The sequence below is a fragment of the Fopius arisanus genome, unplaced genomic scaffold (assembly GCF_000806365.1).
Source record: "Fopius arisanus strain USDA-PBARC FA_bdor unplaced genomic scaffold, ASM80636v1 scaffold00042, whole genome shotgun sequence".
In the NCBI taxonomy this organism is placed as follows: domain Eukaryota; kingdom Metazoa; phylum Arthropoda; class Insecta; order Hymenoptera; family Braconidae; genus Fopius; species Fopius arisanus.
In genome coordinates, this window is record NW_011887781.1 from 1,009,477 (window position 1) to 1,027,247 (window position 17,771).

Below are 17,771 nucleotides of genomic sequence, written 5' to 3' on the forward strand. Positions count from 1 at the left end.
ATTTTGTAACAGAACAGATATTGCAAACGAGTGATAAAAAGAGGTGATTGAATTCTGTACAGTATAGTAAAAAAACTATTTTTAATCGATGCTCAAATCACCGGATTCGCTAGTCCAAAGGCAATGAATATTCCCTAAATCAATGAGTAATTGGCACAATCAATATATTACCAATAATTTCGATATTAGACCTGTTTGATTTTTATTTAATGCCGTCTCGTCACATCTCAGCAACAATTTAGTCATGTACCGAAATAAATATAACAAATCATACGGAGAATGAGGGATTAATTATGCTCTCATTGATTCACGTTGAATTCTTGTTTCTCTGTCATGGGATTTAGACGGGGCTCATACCACCCGCTGTACTCATACCATTTTTACCTTGTGCGCCCCGTCATCACGCAACCATAATTTAAAAAAAACTCGCGGCTTTCACTTGGCGTGTCTCGTTTCGTGTTTCACATTGAAAAAAAAATTCATGAAAAAAAAAAAAACATTTTATTCGTAACGTAAAAATAAAAATCTCCACAACTTATTTGTCTGGCCGCCCGGAGTGCTTACTCCTTTGTTGATGGTGCAGATATGCTACCGAGAGACTTTTATATTTATTCAGAATATATTATTGATCCACTGATTAACAAGTGTAAATTATTTCATAATAAATTCTCTATTTTTTCAACAATTGGGGAGATACACCGGGAAAAAACAATTTCCAAATTAACAATCTCTTTCTCTGTTTCTCTTCAATTCATTTGATAATTAATTTTAAAATCCAATTATTATCTATTCAATTGGCAGTAATAATTATTTTCTCTGGGTGTACTATAGGAAAAATAATAAAACCCTGGGCTCCAATTGTTTTATCATTTTATCAAAAAGATTTCATTCTATTTTAAAATTTCGGCTTTTGGTGAGTCTCCGGTTTTTAATCCGTTTTTTATATTGTATTATAATAAACAAATAGAAATAGAAATTCATTTAGTTCAACATCACAATGGAATTGGAGAATTCCACAGACGCTGCGGAAAGAATAGAATTTTTAAATGAAATTTTTAAAAACTTCAGAACTATGAAATAATTGTTTTATTGTTTTTTTTTTTAGAAAAATATGTTCAATATCTTCCCCACACCGAAAGTTACCACCGAGTATCTCGCAAAGATAATGATTTTTCTTCTCGTGTATTTCCTGATGATTTCTATTTATTTGATAATGTTTTTCTGCAAGAATTATGGATGAGGGAGAAAATGATGGGTGAATATTAAATATCTTGCGAGTAGTACTCATTTCTATTGTGATAGCCCCCCGATTTCACGACCATTAGTTAATTGAATAAAAAATAATTGAGCGACGCTGATAGTGAAGAGTTAATGTATGAAATACTCAATATTACCCTTAAGTAATTTCAATGTAAATAATTGTGTGAGGGTTTGAAAAATAATGAATTGTACACGTCTCCAACTATCGAATGACGAAGAAAATATTTATAGCACGTGGTGTTTCCATCGTAATACGTATTAATTTGAGGTAATGAGTATTTAAGTAGCGGTTAATTCGGTAAGACCTCGAGTAGATTTGGATAAAGTTGTAATTAAAGAATTATGAATAACCGATTTTTTTTTTTTCTGAGAACTTAAAGTACATTTTTCGTCGGGTGTTGAAATTATTTTGACATCCGTACGGAGAAAAATCGAGATTCATGAATCGATCAGTCATAAATTAAGTGGTAATTGTAGACTATTGAAAATATGGAATATTGTAGAGAGAATAAAAATTATTATATTATGAAACATGAGATTGTGACTTCTCATTATTGCTTTTTAATTTTCGTATTTTTGAAGAGTCTGTAGATTTAATTATAAAAAGAAGAGGATGATATTTAGAAGCAATTGAAATTGCAGAATTGGAATTTTTTCTTTCTTCAGTCGATAAGGATGGAATTTTTCGGGAAATCTACAGTTGTCAATTGAATTTTTCCTCCTAACCTCGATTGCACTCTCAATTACACGTTTCACACGTTCATGAGGGCAAATAAATCGTAATTACAGAGTAAGAATGGAATAATAATTAGTTTAATTCTGACAATGGAACCACCGGATAATTTACAAGAATTGCAGACACGACTTGCAGCTGAAGAATCGTGTCTGAAAAAAAGTCTCGATCAAATTGAGGAGCAGATAAATGTCCTTCAGGTACTGCAATTGATTTTTCAACAATGTTTTGGTACTGTCATTAGTAATTGGAAATTGTTTCCAGATCGAACAACTACATTTAATTGCGTTGCTAAAGAACAGCTCGAAAGATTCAGCAAAAGGTGAGAAATCAAAGACTGAAGAACCTGAAACTAAAGTTGAAGAGCTCGACCTCAGTGTTCCATTCCACATGGAAGTCTTCGTTGAAGAGGAAGAAGATGAAGACGATGAAGACATGTAAAAACAAAAAAGTTCCCCCGAAGTTTCTCTAATTAAAAAAAAACAAGAAAATTTCCCTCTGGAAGAAGATTTATCAAATGATCGACAACCAGTGCTTCTGTACAGCTTTGCTTATAAATAATTTATAAACAATTAATTATTTTCTTTAAAAATTGTTTTCAAAATCATCATAAATTTCTGATTATCGTATGCCCAAGAGGAAAGAAAGGTGCAGAGAAAAGGAAAATTTGGATTGCGATCCAGTACCTTAACCCAAAAAACAACACGATTTATCCTTAAACATAATTATTATTTTGGTCCTTAACTGTACAACGAACATAAGACTATTCATAAATCGAATGAGGATTTTTATTGAAGCTCAGAAGGAACATCAAATGATCTAAAATTGAATTAAACTCCTGGATTATTTGAATCAATCCAGAAATCAGTTGTGAAATGGTAAACTAGGAAAAGTGCATTTCGTTTCGAAACCAGAGGTTTCACAGAAACCTTTTTTGCAGTTCCAATAATTCTCTGGAAAAAAAATCTAAGTGCAATTTATTGCTGCCCCTCAATAGCGAGATATCAGTGAAATATTGGCGTCGAAAAAAATGCATTTAATTTAGTCCTTACGAAAATTACGAGGAATAGCCTTGGGGTGGGGGTCCAAGTTGTGAGGGATCGTCAATCGTCGTTGGTTTGAACTGTTCTGCTGATAATCTAGTAAATAGGATGCCAACGCCCTCGATAAGGGCCAGGAGCATTCCTCCAATTATGGCACTGCCTGCCATAGCTGGCAGCCCGTTTCTAGCTGCCAAAATTCCACCAGTGGCAGCCCCACTTATTATCGAGTTCCAGGGATCTTCTTTCTGTCTGAAGTGAACGAGTGTGCAGTCTATCGTGGAGAACATTCCACCCCAGACTGCGAAATTACCAGCGATTATTGGGGATCGCTGTTTTATGGCCATCAGGGAACCCAGCAGGCGTTTGTTGATACCACTGGGGGCATTACGAAATCCTTTTATACTCTGGAATACACCACCACCAATTGCTCCCATTGTAAATGCACCTCCACAGTCGTCAACTATACGCCACGGACAGGGTTCTCTCGCATATTCCTCCATTTTTTAATATTTCGTTTACTTTTCGTTAAAAACCTGAGCAAAATATTGTAAAATCAATTCAAGTATATCAAGTTTATTGAGAAATTCATAAAATTCTGGAGATTATTCTTAGAGGTCTTTTTCCTGGATTTTATTATGGGAAAGAAATTCAAATAGATGTGAAGAGGTTTCTGAGATTTATTATCAAGAACTTTTATTGAAAAATTAAAATCAGTTTTTCGATTCTGCATTTGGAGAAGGCGGAAGTATAAAATTCAATTTTTATTTTTAATAATAATTGATTTCAGAATTTAAACTACTTGAACTTCTGGTTAGGACCAATGGAATTCAATTAGAAATTAATAAAAACAAACTCCTGGGGTGAATATTTAAAAAATTCCAGTGGAATTGAAATTTTCCCGTCAATTGAGATTTATAATTAAATAATTCACAGGAAGTTATTTAATGCAATGAATAAAATTCCATCGACTGTATTTATTAATTTGCAATTACGCTATTAATTATCAATAGTTGTGAAATTACAGTTCAATTTGAGGTTAGGATGATGACATCGCGGGTAACAACTGTCTAGAAATGAGAAAATTCCAGGATTCTCCAGGAAAATAAGTCCTCCAGGAAGTTCTACTCTCGAAGAATTGTTCTTTATGACAATTTACCTGAGATTCTATTCCCTTCTGCCCCGGTCACGCTTTTTTCCTCGCAAGGTTATTCCTGAGAGTTCAACGAAGAGAGTAAAGTAATAAGCGAGTCAAATTGTTAATTACCATAAATTACTCCACAACATCGATAATTATTTCTCGATGATTTTTCTAATAAAAAAAAAATCTCGAAAAATACAGATCCACTGAGAAAAAATTCGGAAAAATCTCAAGCTAAATTTCAGTTATATTTTGAATAACCATTTAGCGCGGGAACTTGTGAAAATTCAAACGTTTTGAACGCGAAAATTGTGAGCACATGATGAAATATTAATCAGTCTGGATCGATTAATTGGATTTTACGATGAGTTCAGCTATGAGAGGACTAATAGTCAATTGTTATTCATGATATTTCATGGAAAATTATGGACGATGGGATGCAGTCGCTGTTGGAACTGTCGCTGGATCTAAAATAGTCATCGTCGTGGAATCATCTAAAAATAATTCTTCCCTACTTCGTTCTGATAGTCTTTCAATATTGGGGGTTGAAGTAACACGCATAACCATCAGAATACTCATCTTCAATTGGATTTTTCGAAGCTGCTTTGAAAAATTGGAAAAATGTCAGAAATAGTGGAGTCCTGCAATGCAGCTGGCGATTCCTGTGAAGTGCAAGAAGTATCAGGAAAATTGGAGTTGAATACAGAAACTGCAGGGGCCGGCGAGCCTGGAATAGCTCCAGCTGACAAGAAACCTGAAAAAGCTGAGAAATCTCAGGCTCCAGAGAAGGAATTAGTTGCATTGTTCCAACAGAAACTACAAGTAAGCCAATATACTCTTCTACGTTTTTTAAATATCAATTCATCCCCATACTATTAATTTCATCACAAAATGCCTAAAGACCTTTTTTGCCTAGAATTTAATTATCTACAAAAAAATTATTTAACGTTTTCCTCTCAAATCGATAGTTTACGAGATAAATCGATCGAAATAAAGAAAAAATCATAAGTGAATGGAAAACGATAAACGAAATATGAAATTTTTGTAGAAATAATTAATTTGTGAGGAATTAATTATGGAATACTTATTACTTTACTTTACTTAATATTCGAAATAATGATTGTACTAATGATTTCAGGAGCGAACAAGGGAACGTGATGACTACAAGAAGAAAATCCAAGAGACGGAAGCTAAATTGTCAGCCCTTCAAGCCTCTTATGATGCTGTCACTTCTAATGGAGATGATGAGATGTCACTTCGTCGTCAGATCGAGGATTTTAAGACTAAATTAAATCAGGCTGAGCAAAAACTTGAGGGTCGCAGTCGCCTAATTGCCAATCAGGAGTGCCAGATCTCTGCCTTGGCCAAGCAAGTCTCGTCACTGAAGGAAGTCGTGGCCATCACCAAAAATCTACTCGAAATTCGAAACATGGAAGTGAAGCATTTGCAGGTATTTATTTCAATAAATATTTAAATGTTTATTATTTTACCATTATTTTAGTTCCAAAACAACAATTTCAATTGAATTATTCCATGAAAATCGATATAAATCGGAAATCATTGGTTGAATTTCTGGAATTGCTTTTAGATTCTCGTTATTTAGTTGAAAAAACTATTGTTTAACCGCATTAATGAAGTTTTACATTTTTTTTTTACAGGAAGACGTTAACAGCATGGAATCGAAAATTTCCGCTGAACGATCGCGACATGATGAGATGATAAACCGAATGAACGCAGCGGCGAAATTGAATGCCGATCTCAAAACCGAATACGAAACTCAATTGAGTCTTTTCCAAAATTTGCGGAAAAAATACGAGGAAAAGGTTTCACTGCTGAGTGATAAAAGTGAGAGCGAGGCGAATAATTCTTGTGGAAAGTAATTATTGTTGTACATATTTCGGGTATCAGTGAGTGTTTTAATAAATCCTGAGAGCTTTGTTTTAAACGAAAATCTGATGTAGCCAATTATTGCCACCGTAATTATAATGAAAATAGAATAATTTTTAACGAAGAATTTTTATTCTTATTATATTTTTTTTTGCGGAATAATGTTTTTGAGAAAACTGATTTTAACAAAGTGTAGCTTTATTCTTCTGAATAAATTTTCGTTTCTCAATTTGAATTCTTCGGTTCATTCAGACATTCAACAAACAAAATTGGACAAATTATAGTCATACATCTCGCGTGATCATTTGAGTTGGATAATGTTCAAATATTTAACGAGAATTATGAGGTGAACATCCTGCAATGTCTCATAACAGTTATTGAGTATAACTGAAACTAACATAGGAATATCAAGTAGATGTACAATTGTACAAATAGTTACATAAATTTTGGTGAAAACTTGGGACGAGACCATAGGAGGTATTGGTGTACGGGAGCTTCAATAAAATCGGCGAGTTAACAGTCATATTTTCTTTGATAATTTTTTCATTCACATCAATTCCAGCCGCCGTCATTTGCTAAATACAAACTATTGATATTTTATACTATCATATATTCTTTTTATTTCTACTTTTCACATTTCCGGGTGTTTCGCTTGATACTTAAGGCATGATGGAGAAAAGTGAATATAATACGTTTTTGTGAATGACTAAAAAAGTTCCAGTCTAATTTGAATATAAAAACTGAACTAGAAGTTACTTTTTCGAATTTGAAATCATGGAGTTTTCAAAAGTCTTATTCACTTCGTTAATGATTATTTCTGTCATCAGTCTGGCTGCAGGTAAGTTCTTTTTGAATTCTTATTTTAATTTTTAAATATAATTATATATATATAATTTTTATTTTTATTTTCAAATCTCAATTTATTGAATTCTGTAAAAAAAAAATGATATCTTGAGGAGCAATTCTACTTTCCCACTGGATTAGCAAAAAATTAGTGTCTCCTCTTTCTTTTATATATATTTATATATGTATTAAGTGACGTACATGGCATGTAAGTAGGCGTTTCACTTGAAAGATCAAAATATTATTTCAAAAACTCAGTATTGGAGTTTTTTCTTCGTTTTTACAGTCTTATTATTTTTAAATAATTATTATATTATTATATTTTCAGCCTATAACAGTCGGGAGCAATGCGTGGCGCGTTGCAAAGCGGAATCACCGGCATTAATGGAAGATTATTCCGAATTCACATTTGGATATGTCACGCATACATTCTGTGCTTGTAAACCTAGACCTGCCGAGCCGTTTGGTTCATGTTCGTAATTTTACATTCGGTTTTCAGAACGCACCACGCCCTTTCCGCCAAAATTCTAGTTTGATTCTTTTTTCTGGAAAACTTTTATGATGATGACATTGACGTGAAAAAATATAACGTTTTTGCGGTTCGTCATTATTTAATAATAAATGAAGTTTCATTTTTTTTCCAAGTTTTTAAAGACTCAAAACTGGAGGGGGAACTCATGGAAATTATTGCACCTCTATGGAATATCGGGACCCATTAGAATTACAAAACCCCAAGACGCTATATTTCTTCAGTCGATCCTATTTTTTATCTAAATGTATATATTTTAAAACGTGAATTTTGGCTGGAATGGTGTCGAATATTTTTAAGTAATGATCATTTAATGGATAAAAATTGATCTTCAGGCGGGGACAAACTGGAATATTGTGAAGCTGCATGCAGATTTTGGTATCCGGTAACCATTGGCGGATGTTCAAAATTTCCAGATGGAAGACTTCTATGTATTTGCAAAAGCAAGAGCGACTTAACAAGTGCTGAAGCGGCAATGATACCGCAGTCATTACGCATGAAGTAACGAATTTAGAATAAAAGAAAACAGTAGGAAACGAATTAATTTCCATTCATCTCAATATTTATAAAATCACATAAAATCCATGAAAAGAATACTTCTTACTGTAAATAAAAGATATTTATTATTTTATTTATCTACGAGTACTTTTTCCATAAATCGCTGCACAAATGATCCCAAAAACGCGCAGTAAAATAGAATTGAGGGGCCAAAATAAAAATATTTTCTCTCTCCTCTGGCTGTTTTCATGTTTGATTTGGAAAATTAGAAATTTCAGGGAAGACTCCGCCTTTTTTTCTACTGATGATTTCTCCCACATATGATGAGTTCGGAGGGCGATTAATTGCGCAATTGATTCCGAATTTAATAAATGACTCAAAAAAACGTCTCAAGTGTGCATTGTCAGTTTCCGGAAATATCTATTATATGCAGTACTTTTGAGATTACCCGTCTGACGTTCAATTCCCACGTAAACTACAATACGCGATGATAACGAATTGTATTTGTTGCTCTGGAAGCGTCAGAGATCAGGAAATGATCATTCAGGGAATTTTACGCTAACAAAGTTTCAGTTATAAAAGGACGTCCCAGTACAGCATTCTATTAGTTGTAATTAGCAGAAAGATGAGACTCATCGTATTAATAATTTTATTCATCTGCGTTGTCCAGTCGATGGGGAGATCTATAAGTCCAAAATCTAAAACACGGAACTATGAAGTCGGAGGAATTCTGCACGAAGTAAGTAATTATTAATTAATGCACGTGAAGTCATTGATGAAGAAGTAATAAGATGTGTTATCTGATCAGTTGATTACTCATCAGAACGATTTTCGCACGAATTATAATTTCATCATTAGAGCGCCAGCCCCTCCTCGTCCGCGTCCCACACTTCCATGGTAAGTCTTTTAATGAAAATTTAGTGATAATTACTCATTTGCTGTCGGCTAATTTTTTTTTTTTTGATCCAGGAGCAAACGGAGGGGTTGATTTAAATTCCCCAAATATCCTAGACTCGTGGAGGCAATCCGGAAGAAATAGCGGATGTGGTCCGAGGCCAATGGAGCAGATTATTCCGCAGATATTTTCATTGACTCGAAAGAAAACCTAAAATCAAAATTGATCATGTATTAAATAAATAGATATTGAAGCATTGAAACGAGCGTGAGACTGGAAAAATTGTATTCTATTCATTCATTTGCTTTCTGTATTTTTTTGTGATAATTACGATGATTTAAAAATTGTAGAATAAAGTGCAATTGAAAAAATAAAAAGTTCCAACGGAAGAGAAATTGCCGCAATTTTCTTTCATACTAATGCAAATAAAAACCTTTGGGATAATCGCTGGACCGTGAGATCGGTCTAATTTCGGGCGGACGTAATGATCAAAATTACGGGCGTCAAGTTTAATTCAAGAATCACGTGATGATAGCCAAATCCAGGGGTTCCGATGTCAGAGTTCGAGTAGAGTATGACGCCGTTTTTTTCAACGAGACTCTAGGTATAAAAACATCCGGCCTCGTGGTCCTAGATTACAGTACAAGAGAAAAATGAGACTAATAGCTTTTGGAGTTCTGATCGTTTCCATTGTGGCCATGAGCGAATCACCAGCTCCTGATGATTCAAAATTTGTTGATTTCGATAGAGGAATTGTTGGAATTGAGAGATACCCCCTTCCAGAAGCCGAAACGGTAATTATTTATTTTACTCCTATTCTATTATTGTAATTGCTGTGACAAATATTCTTTAATTTCTGTTCAGGCGACTCTCGATCCGTATATTATTTCCATGATGAGAAGACCGCGGAGTAAAGGATCTCCGGATATTCTGAATGTTATTAAAAATTGACATGTTCGCAATTATTTACAATTCTTGTTTCCACTTTTTTTTATTTTCAGGCAACGATTGAGTGATTTTTTTGTGTGTATTTTATTTTGAGATTTTTAATAATTATAAACAATAATTATCATTTTAAAAGAAACGTCAACATAATTTAACACCAATAATTAAATGAGTTTTTAATCTAAAGTGAATTTTTTCCTTTCGTTCTGGTATTCTGGGAGATAATAATTTATTCTGTAACGACAACCACTGGAGCTTCGTCGTCGTTCTCGTCCTGTAAGCTCTCGAAATCCCACGCAAATTTACTTGTTAATCTGCTTCTGGCCCTCGTAGCCTCAGATTTCAATCTGCCATCGACTTCAGGGCTCGATTCAATATTGGAAAAGAGGATGCGCAGGTGGTGGTACACGAAATTATTACTCGATACAATATCGCACAAGAGGTCTTCGGGAACGTGGGTCAATTGTATCTCAAGTGTTCGGAGGAATTCAACGTAGACAGCTCGACGTTCTGGAATTATTTTATCAGCACGACAGATGAGGGAAATCAGTTTTTTCCAGTGGTCGAAGGCGTCCCAACTCTGGCCTACGAGGAAACAGATAAAGGACAGCTGCAGCTCACCAATGATTTCTATTGGCCTGTAAATTCAATTTGTCCAACTAAATTTATGTATTTTCATTGAAACTGTTATTTAAAACTTCATTGATTCAATCGACTTTTTTAAACGAATTATTAATTCGAATTCTACGGATTCATTCGGTCAATATTTTTTATGTATTTCATTGAATTCTCACTCTTTAAATTTTTTCAACAGAATGTTGAGTGCGTAACTGGAGTCTAAAGAGTGCTGAGTAATTTCCATGGGTGTTGCATCGTCGGGATAATATTTGTCTGGTAATTCAGTCAATCTTAATTCAGTCCCTGGCAGTGGCTTCATGTCCGGCAGCAGGAGGTCTTCTTTTTCCTCAAGTGTCATAACTGGTCGTCTTCTTTTACGAATTTCACTGCCTCTAGGACGAGATGCATCATCACAGTGCACCAACTCCAGAGCAGATCTGACGTATCTGTACACATCCAAAACGTATTAAAACCCAAAATTAATAAACCACAGGAAAATTAACGCGGGCCCTTTTTTCTGTGGTCTATTTATTCGGGGATTCAAATATTTTTCTCACCCACACAAGGGTCGACATCTCTCCATGAGATCATGATCAATTTTACTCGTCAATTCTTTCCAGGGCTTCCACATGTCGTAAGGGTATGGTCCAAGGAATTTATCCAGGTCCTTCAAATTCTCTTTGAATCTCATTATAATGTTCTCCTCGACTTCTGTAATATTTCCCTTTGGATTAAATCAATTTCGATCGTATGCTCATTTCACTCTCGACCCTCACCTTGTACATCAAGATCCTCGGAGATTGTACTCCATTTTTTCACAAGCAATTCCTTTTCCTTGAACACGTGAAAGAAACCAACTCTCGGGGATAATTCCCCTAGTTCATTTACACCGCTGGAAAAAAATTCTAGTTATTATCGTTATTTGAAAGAAAAGAGGCAATGGATTTTTATTTTCCTCCAGCTTCATGTGTTTCATTATAAAATCCAAGATTAAAAATGAGATGATTTTTTTTATTTACCTGTAATGTACAAAGTGCAAACCAGGAGGGATCATTTTCATTCCCTTGAAGTTTTCTCCAGTGTTCCAGGACTTCAAGTCTATCCCAAAATCCGTACCTTTAGGAACATCTGAGATGATTAATGTCCCTCCAACTTCAAATAAATATTTTGCCAGCTCTGGGGCCATATTCAAAACGTCTCCACTTGTCATTTTTGTATTTTATGTTTTTATTATTGCATTAAAAAAACTCTCATCCCTTTTTCATTCACAAACAACGGGTCGGTTTACCTGAAAAAAAGGGTACCTTTGATAATAAATTATATATTAATTATAATTTTTTAATTTAGGCAAAGACATTTTATTTCTCGATGAAATTCCTTTAGGGTTAACCTCCAAATAAATTTCTAGATTTTTATGGCGTCGTATTATTGAATCCTTTTCATTCCAATCTCTAGTATGGAGTCATTAATTAAGGGTGACACTTACAGAATAGAACGAAAACAATTGAGGATTTAAAAAATTCACATTGTTTATGACCCCAGAGTTATCCAATAAATTGACACTTGTCTAAGGTTGTTGGTACAACGTGCAACCATTTTGAGATACAATCACCATCAAACGATTACCTGTCAAGAAATAAATAATTCATCATAATCTCTCCCTCTCCATATTACAATAATTTACCAACTGTGTTCGTTATAAAAAATAGGAAATACTTTATTTTCATTTCCAAACACGAGTACAAAAAATTTCTCTTAAAAATTATGAAGATAACTTAAACAATAATATTTTATGTGAATATATTATGAAATACTGACCAGAGGGGAAAACATAATATTAAATTACTCTCGTTAATCCACTAGTCCCTACTCGTTTTAATAAGATTCTCTCAGAGAGTTGTCATAAATGCTAATTAGTTTGTTTCGCTCAATCATGAAACCATGTCCTGATTGTATGATTCGGTAGTCGTCTCGAATTTTTCAAATCGAAACAACTGTTCGTAGTTCAATATTAATTTTCTTTGTCTTCGATTAATTCTGAACCAAATTACTTTTCAATTACAATTACCTCTTACTTTTTCCCGAGAATCAGTGAATTAATTCAGGAGAAATGTTTTGAGTGAAATAATTGTGAGATGACAACATTAAATTCATTGATAAAATAATTTAAAAAATTGAATGGAGTTAATAATGATGATAGACTTATGAATGACAATTTCGTTGTTAAACCTAGTCATCGTTGTCACTGTCGGAGCATATGGGAATGTCTGGTGCATCTAAATCCGCATCAGCAATTGAAAAATTGAAATGACGAAATTCTATGGGCACTGGTGATTTTGGAGGTGTTGGTGCCAGTTCAGAGTCCGATTCAAAGCCTTCATCGATGAATGGTTCCTTAGTTTTACGCATTTTTTTCACTAGTTCAAGGTCTTCGTTCAGGTCATACAAGTGGATATTGTCATCAATGAATATAGGAATGCTCTCTGGCTCTGGGTAAATGAATCTGGGCCTCTGGTTACTCTTTGGTGTCACTGGTTTCTTGAAGAGAAGATCGTCAGTACCTTTCTGTTTAATTGTTAAATTGAAGTAGGGGGATTTACACGGTGGGGAGATACTTTTTAGCTGTTTTTCACGTACAATTTGGAGCTTTGACGCTGTCTGTTTCCGGCGAGGTGTTAATGGTCGACTAGCACAGTCAAAAGTATTAATCTTGCCCTTGGCCAATGTCGAAGTTTTCTGTGATGGAGTGCAAACATTCAAGTCATTGTTGGATCGAATGGAGAGACCCCTTGGCTTTGAGGTATTCCCCTGCTTTAGGGGGCCAGATCCTGATCTTAGGGCATTTGCCTTCACCGAGAATCTTCCCTGTGCATCAGTAGATCCTAAAGAAGGGAAGCATAAAAAATTCGTAACCGTTCGGAATAAAATTGAGTGATGGAAGAATGAAATATCTCGAGTACTCACCAGCTCTTTGTGAAGTCCTGGGTGTTACAGTTGTTGCACCAAAGAGATTGAAAATGCCAGACATTTTTTGTCAAGTATTCAATCCTTGAAAATCTCAAAATTCAGTTGAAATTCTAAATAAAGTCAAATAATTCGATCGTCAAGAGAATTCTGTGTTGCTGTCGTCCCGATTTTCGTTGTTATGGCGATCCTTTTCATGGATTTTCCCCAACCGTCCACGGAAAAAGTGCTACTGCGCATGCGGCAGTATGCTCGTCTCGTCTGGGAATTTGACAATTCATGTGATGGTGAACTCAATGGAAATTAATGTTAAGGTTTTTTTGTGGAGAAAATTTGAATTTATCGACTGATTCTCAGGATTTCTGAGTCTTTTCCGTTCTCGAGTGATTTTTCGTGGCGAGTGAAATCCCGCGTTATATTCTCTCTCTTGTGATTGGCTGATTTCATACTTTTCTGGCTTCTTTTGAATCCCATGGTTACGCTGAATCAACAAATGTGAGACAAGTGGTCTATCTTATTTTAATTCTAATCAATTACTCAATTGTCGAGTCATTAATCGAACGAGTGGAGGATTTACCTTTGCTATTTTTAATTGTGATAGAAAAGATTATGAAGATGAACGAAGATTTGAAGTTTATCATCTCTGAGTTGAATAAGATATTCAAGAAGATTCATACATTGATTTCTTTTAAATCTGTCCAGTCTGGAGAGTTATTGCAGGTGATTTATATATTTATTATATAATTTATCTAACTGTCAAAATGATTCCTTATCATTAACACTATTTACTTGCGTATTTATTCTTCTGTATGATCTTGAATCTCTAATCATGTGTCCCAATATTTTAGATATTGAGTGATGTCTTATCGGATGTAACTGAAACTCCAAAAGTGGACATGAGAGATGAGAGTCTAGATCTGTCAGCTGTCAGAATTCTCACTATCCTGCGGGTGTTAAAATATCAACCGACTAAAGAACCTGCTCTATTCAGGTAAATATTAAGTAATTAAACTGAAAAAAATCATTACTCCAGTGGGAAAATTCTTGTGGAGTAGAGATTCAGGTTCCATATTTTTTCGCAGACAACGATTGGTGAAAGGCGATCAAGAAACAATTTACGAAGTTCTCAAATGGCTGTTTGCTAACAAAGAGATTGTTAAGCAACGAGCGTATCTATCTAAATTTCTAGTTAAGGTAAAAAATATAAAAATTAAAATTGTTATTGTAGAATAGCACATGATGGCTCAGTTATTGATGAAATGATGTAAAAATCAGGTGGAAGTACCTGCAGAATGGCTGGCAGATCCAGAAACCGCAGCTTTATATGAACGTTACGAGAATTTGGTGGAAGACTTCAAAATGGTCCACAAGGAGCGCGAAGCGGGTCGAAAGAGTGGAGAAGCTGCAGCAGAATTAAAAGCGGACTTGAAAGCCATGGAAAAAGAACGAGAAGTAATTCTGGATCGACTCGAAAAGATAAAAGTGCGAACGGCGTCGAACTCCCATCTCCTGAAAGCAGCAAACGCACTGAGAATTGAGCGTGACAGGTACCTGTCAAATTTCCTGATTCCATTTTCTAAATCAATTGAATTTTTAAAATCACTAAATGATTCAACAGGGACCACGAATTATCCCTCCAGAGAGTTCAAGAGAAAGAAGCAATCTCCAATCTCCAGGTGTCCTTGGAACGTGCAGAGAGAAAACTCCGTCTGCTCCAGGAAGCGGGAGTGGAGCTTTCACCTCAGGTCCTGGAGCAGAGGCTTTCGGAGGAGGTGATGCTGTTAACAGCAGTGAAGAACGAGAGGCTCCCGACGGAACTTGTCACCCTGAAATCTCGAGTCGAGGCTTTGAATTCAGTGGCGAACACTTATGTCGGTCCTGATGATATAATAAAGCTCCGCCAGAAGCTGGATGTCGTCGCCAGGGAGGTTCAGGCTCTGGCTGAGATCAAAGTAAGCGAGAGTGGGACCGATCAAATGGCGCCGTTTCGTCAGCAGGCAGCAGCTATTGCTGGGGTCAAAAGAAATACCCTGGAGCGTCTGGAGAAAACTGAGCAGAATTTCGAGGAATTGGTGGATAAACTCGAGGAGAAGAAGGAGAAAAGCAAAAGGATTGGTCAGGACTCGGTACCCAAGGGTGAGGATCTGAAGAGATATGTCACAAGGTTGAAGACAAAAAGTGTTCTTTACAAGAAGTGCAGAACGGAGTTGAGCGGACTCAGGGCGGAGGCCGGGGTTCTCAGCAGAACTCTCGCCATAATCGAGGGAAAACTCGCAAAAATCAAGACCAGGGAGGAGGACAAGGAGGACATCGCCAGGGAGGGAAGCCTTCCTGAGGGTTATTCCGAGAATAATGCTGAGAATATTAACAAGGAATTGAAGAAAAATCTTATGAGCTTTAAGGTGAAACTCGCACCGTTGCTGAATGAATTGCAGCCACTGAGAGTTAAAGCCCAAGACCTGGACGAGAGATATGAACGCGCACAGCGAAGTCATGAGTCTGTAGAGGCGTCTGTCAAGGGTACAGTTAGCAGTTTGTCGGAAGAAGTTAAAACCTGTCAGGAAAATGTTGACAAGGATGGTGTTGAATTGGTGAAGCTGAGAGACGAGATCTCGAAGCTTCGACTGGCCCAGGAGAGAATTCAGCAAGAGATGAGGCTGTACGCGAGTCACAGCGGTGGTCCGTCGTTTAGGGATAAATTGAATGAGTCCATCATTGGTGAAGAAAAAAAATCCAAGCAGTTGAAGGAAGAGGAGAAAGTTGTGCGAGAGCTTGTGGAGCAGAATGAGTACCAGACACAACAGTGGAACCATTTGATCGCGATTTTTGAGTGTAAATTACATCACATGAGGGAGAGCAAGAAACGAGATGGAATTGTCGTGAGGAAAGAAGGCACTGAGACTCTAATACTGCAGTAACTGAGACCTGTAACAAAATTTTGTTGTTGCAAATAATTTGAAGATAATTACAAAGACAATTAGAAAACATTTTATTTCATCATTAAGTTATAAAAAAGAATGGGATTGTCTTTTGATGAAAATATTTTATGCTATCAGGAGAAAAAGTCTCAAAAAAAATAATGGCCTCCAGGGCTGAGGGGCAATATTATTAATCAATAATAATTATAAAAACATAGGGAAGAGGGAAATGAAGTAATGACGTATGAACATGAATATGGGAGTTATTCAATTGTGGACGCTCCAAATCGCTGCAACTCCGAATCATTTCTTACAGAATTTCCAGGCAAAGATGGAGCAAGTCAACACAGCCACAGCTATCAACAACGACTCCCCAATGGGCTTGAAGAGTTTGCCATATGATTTCTGTTGGAGCATAAAATGAAAATATTAGTTCTCTTTTAATTTTAAGGACTTACTATTCATTATACCTCCGTGATAAATGACGATAACTCCCAGTAATCACGCTCGACTATCCCTAAATCCTCTAGAGTACTACTGATGGCCATGACGAGAGCCTCACTGGCTCGTTCATTTTTATTTTGATCAATGAGAAAATCAATGGAGGATTCCATTATTCTTCTGTGGGAATACAACACAAATGTGTCGATCAGATACAACTGTTGTCTCCCCTTTTTTAAAGTATCCAATAATTTTCCAATTCTGTGAACAAATAATCTGTAATTAATATAATTTTATCTGATAAAGCGCAATAAATCCATAAAAATAATAAAAAGTCTTAATTTAGATGAGATAGATGGATTTAAACGTTCTCTCTTGCTGTAATCATTTAACGAAAAATAATGAACAATTGTTTTTCCAATACTTCTCTTGATTGAGATCTCTAGCCGGTTCGATCTTCTTCACTCTAATCTTCAATTGTTGCTGCAATTTATCGGCCAATTCCTCGGTAGCCCCGAGTACCATTAAATCATCTTTTGATAACTCCGGAAGTGCATCCGTGGAAATATTCCGTTTTCGGAATTCTGGGATTAAATCGCGAGCGTTCAGACCCTCCAGGATCATCGCCGTTTGTTTCGTGAAACCCAGAGGATCTCCGTTATCCATTTTTAGTTAAAATTTAGTACTAAAAATTAATTATTTCTATGATTTGATTAATTAATTATGAATTGCCGAATTGATTATGACAATTTGCCAAGTCGTAATTGTTGGCATTAAAGATTGATATTGGCTTCTTCCAGATTCTAACCTATATGTATATTTTTTTTTAATTTCGCATTCCAAGCGCGCGCATTACCTCGGTTAATTAATCTATGGCGATTAATTGCACTTAGATATTGGCATAAGCAGTTTTTTAATATTTTTTGGTTTAATTTTAATTGTAAGACAATGAAATCGAGGAATCAGTTCTTTTCGTTTTGTTTATTCATGTTTTTTAAATATTGCTTCATGGAAAATGACAGCAGGTGGCAGCCACTTCAATGCGCATACGCAGTTCTT

General features: G+C 35.5%; 7 protein-coding genes across 11 annotated transcripts; 3 read left to right on the plus strand and 4 right to left on the minus strand.

Moving 5' to 3' along the window:
* The first annotated feature begins 1,974 nt into the window (after positions 1–1,974).
* Positions 1,975–2,569, plus strand: LOC105266928 (uncharacterized). The gene is made up of 2 exons (XM_011305438.1): positions 1,975–2,193; positions 2,258–2,569. The coding sequence occupies exons 1-2, from the start codon at positions 2,086–2,088 to the stop codon at positions 2,432–2,434; spliced, it is 285 nt and encodes a 94-aa protein (XP_011303740.1). The 5' UTR covers positions 1,975–2,085; the 3' UTR covers positions 2,435–2,569.
* A 132-nt stretch (positions 2,570–2,701) lies between these two features.
* LOC105266929 (mitochondrial import inner membrane translocase subunit Tim17-B-like) lies at positions 2,702–4,312 on the minus strand. The gene is made up of 2 exons (XM_011305439.1): positions 4,193–4,312; positions 2,702–3,569 (listed from the first exon to the last, which is right to left on the minus strand). Exon 2 carries the CDS (start codon positions 3,534–3,536, stop codon positions 3,051–3,053), a length of 486 nt encoding a protein of 161 aa, XP_011303741.1. The 5' UTR covers positions 3,537–3,569; positions 4,193–4,312; the 3' UTR covers positions 2,702–3,050.
* A 298-nt stretch (positions 4,313–4,610) lies between these two features.
* On the plus strand, positions 4,611–6,296 carry LOC105266930 (A-kinase anchor protein 9). The gene is made up of 3 exons (XM_011305440.1): positions 4,611–4,996; positions 5,313–5,624; positions 5,833–6,296. The coding sequence occupies exons 1-3, from the start codon at positions 4,796–4,798 to the stop codon at positions 6,052–6,054; spliced, it is 735 nt and encodes a 244-aa protein (XP_011303742.1). The 5' UTR covers positions 4,611–4,795; the 3' UTR covers positions 6,055–6,296.
* A 3,543-nt stretch (positions 6,297–9,839) lies between these two features.
* LOC105266932 (protein AAR2 homolog) lies at positions 9,840–12,015 on the minus strand. Its single transcript, XM_011305441.1, has 6 exons — positions 11,876–12,015; positions 11,409–11,677; positions 11,166–11,281; positions 10,947–11,100; positions 10,566–10,835; positions 9,840–10,409 (listed from the first exon to the last, which is right to left on the minus strand). Exons 2-6 carry the CDS (start codon positions 11,597–11,599, stop codon positions 10,001–10,003), a joined length of 1,140 nt encoding a protein of 379 aa, XP_011303743.1. The 5' UTR covers positions 11,600–11,677; positions 11,876–12,015; the 3' UTR covers positions 9,840–10,000.
* Positions 12,016–12,172: 157 nt separating this feature from the next.
* On the minus strand, positions 12,173–13,584 carry LOC105266933 (uncharacterized). Of its 3 annotated transcripts, none has more exons than XM_011305445.1 (3): positions 13,354–13,584; positions 13,027–13,271; positions 12,173–12,927 (listed from the first exon to the last, which is right to left on the minus strand). In XM_011305445.1, the coding sequence occupies exons 1-3, from the start codon at positions 13,415–13,417 to the stop codon at positions 12,619–12,621; spliced, it is 618 nt and encodes a 205-aa protein (XP_011303747.1). In that variant the 5' UTR covers positions 13,418–13,584; the 3' UTR covers positions 12,173–12,618. The 3 variants fall into 3 exon arrangements, with proteins under 3 accessions (XP_011303747.1, XP_011303746.1, XP_011303745.1); XM_011305444.1 differs by having other exon boundaries at positions 12,173–12,954; XM_011305443.1 differs by having other exon boundaries at positions 12,173–13,271; positions 13,354–13,583.
* A 307-nt stretch (positions 13,585–13,891) lies between these two features.
* LOC105266934 (intraflagellar transport protein 81 homolog) lies at positions 13,892–16,288 on the plus strand. Its single transcript, XM_011305446.1, has 5 exons — positions 13,892–14,073; positions 14,202–14,344; positions 14,436–14,547; positions 14,629–14,900; positions 14,972–16,288. The coding sequence occupies exons 1-5, from the start codon at positions 13,963–13,965 to the stop codon at positions 16,269–16,271; spliced, it is 1,938 nt and encodes a 645-aa protein (XP_011303748.1). The 5' UTR covers positions 13,892–13,962; the 3' UTR covers positions 16,272–16,288.
* Positions 16,289–16,325: 37 nt separating this feature from the next.
* LOC105266935 (uncharacterized) lies at positions 16,326–17,711 on the minus strand. 3 transcript variants are annotated; one of them, XM_011305448.1, is made up of 4 exons: positions 17,569–17,711; positions 17,137–17,397; positions 16,742–16,973; positions 16,326–16,676 (listed from the first exon to the last, which is right to left on the minus strand). In XM_011305448.1, the coding sequence occupies exons 2-4, from the start codon at positions 17,376–17,378 to the stop codon at positions 16,575–16,577; spliced, it is 576 nt and encodes a 191-aa protein (XP_011303750.1). In that variant the 5' UTR covers positions 17,379–17,397; positions 17,569–17,711; the 3' UTR covers positions 16,326–16,574. The 3 variants fall into 3 exon arrangements, with proteins under 3 accessions (XP_011303750.1, XP_011303751.1, XP_011303749.1); XM_011305449.1 differs by having other exon boundaries at positions 17,521–17,711; XM_011305447.1 differs by having other exon boundaries at positions 17,137–17,711.
* Positions 17,712–17,771: the final 60 nt, after the last annotated feature.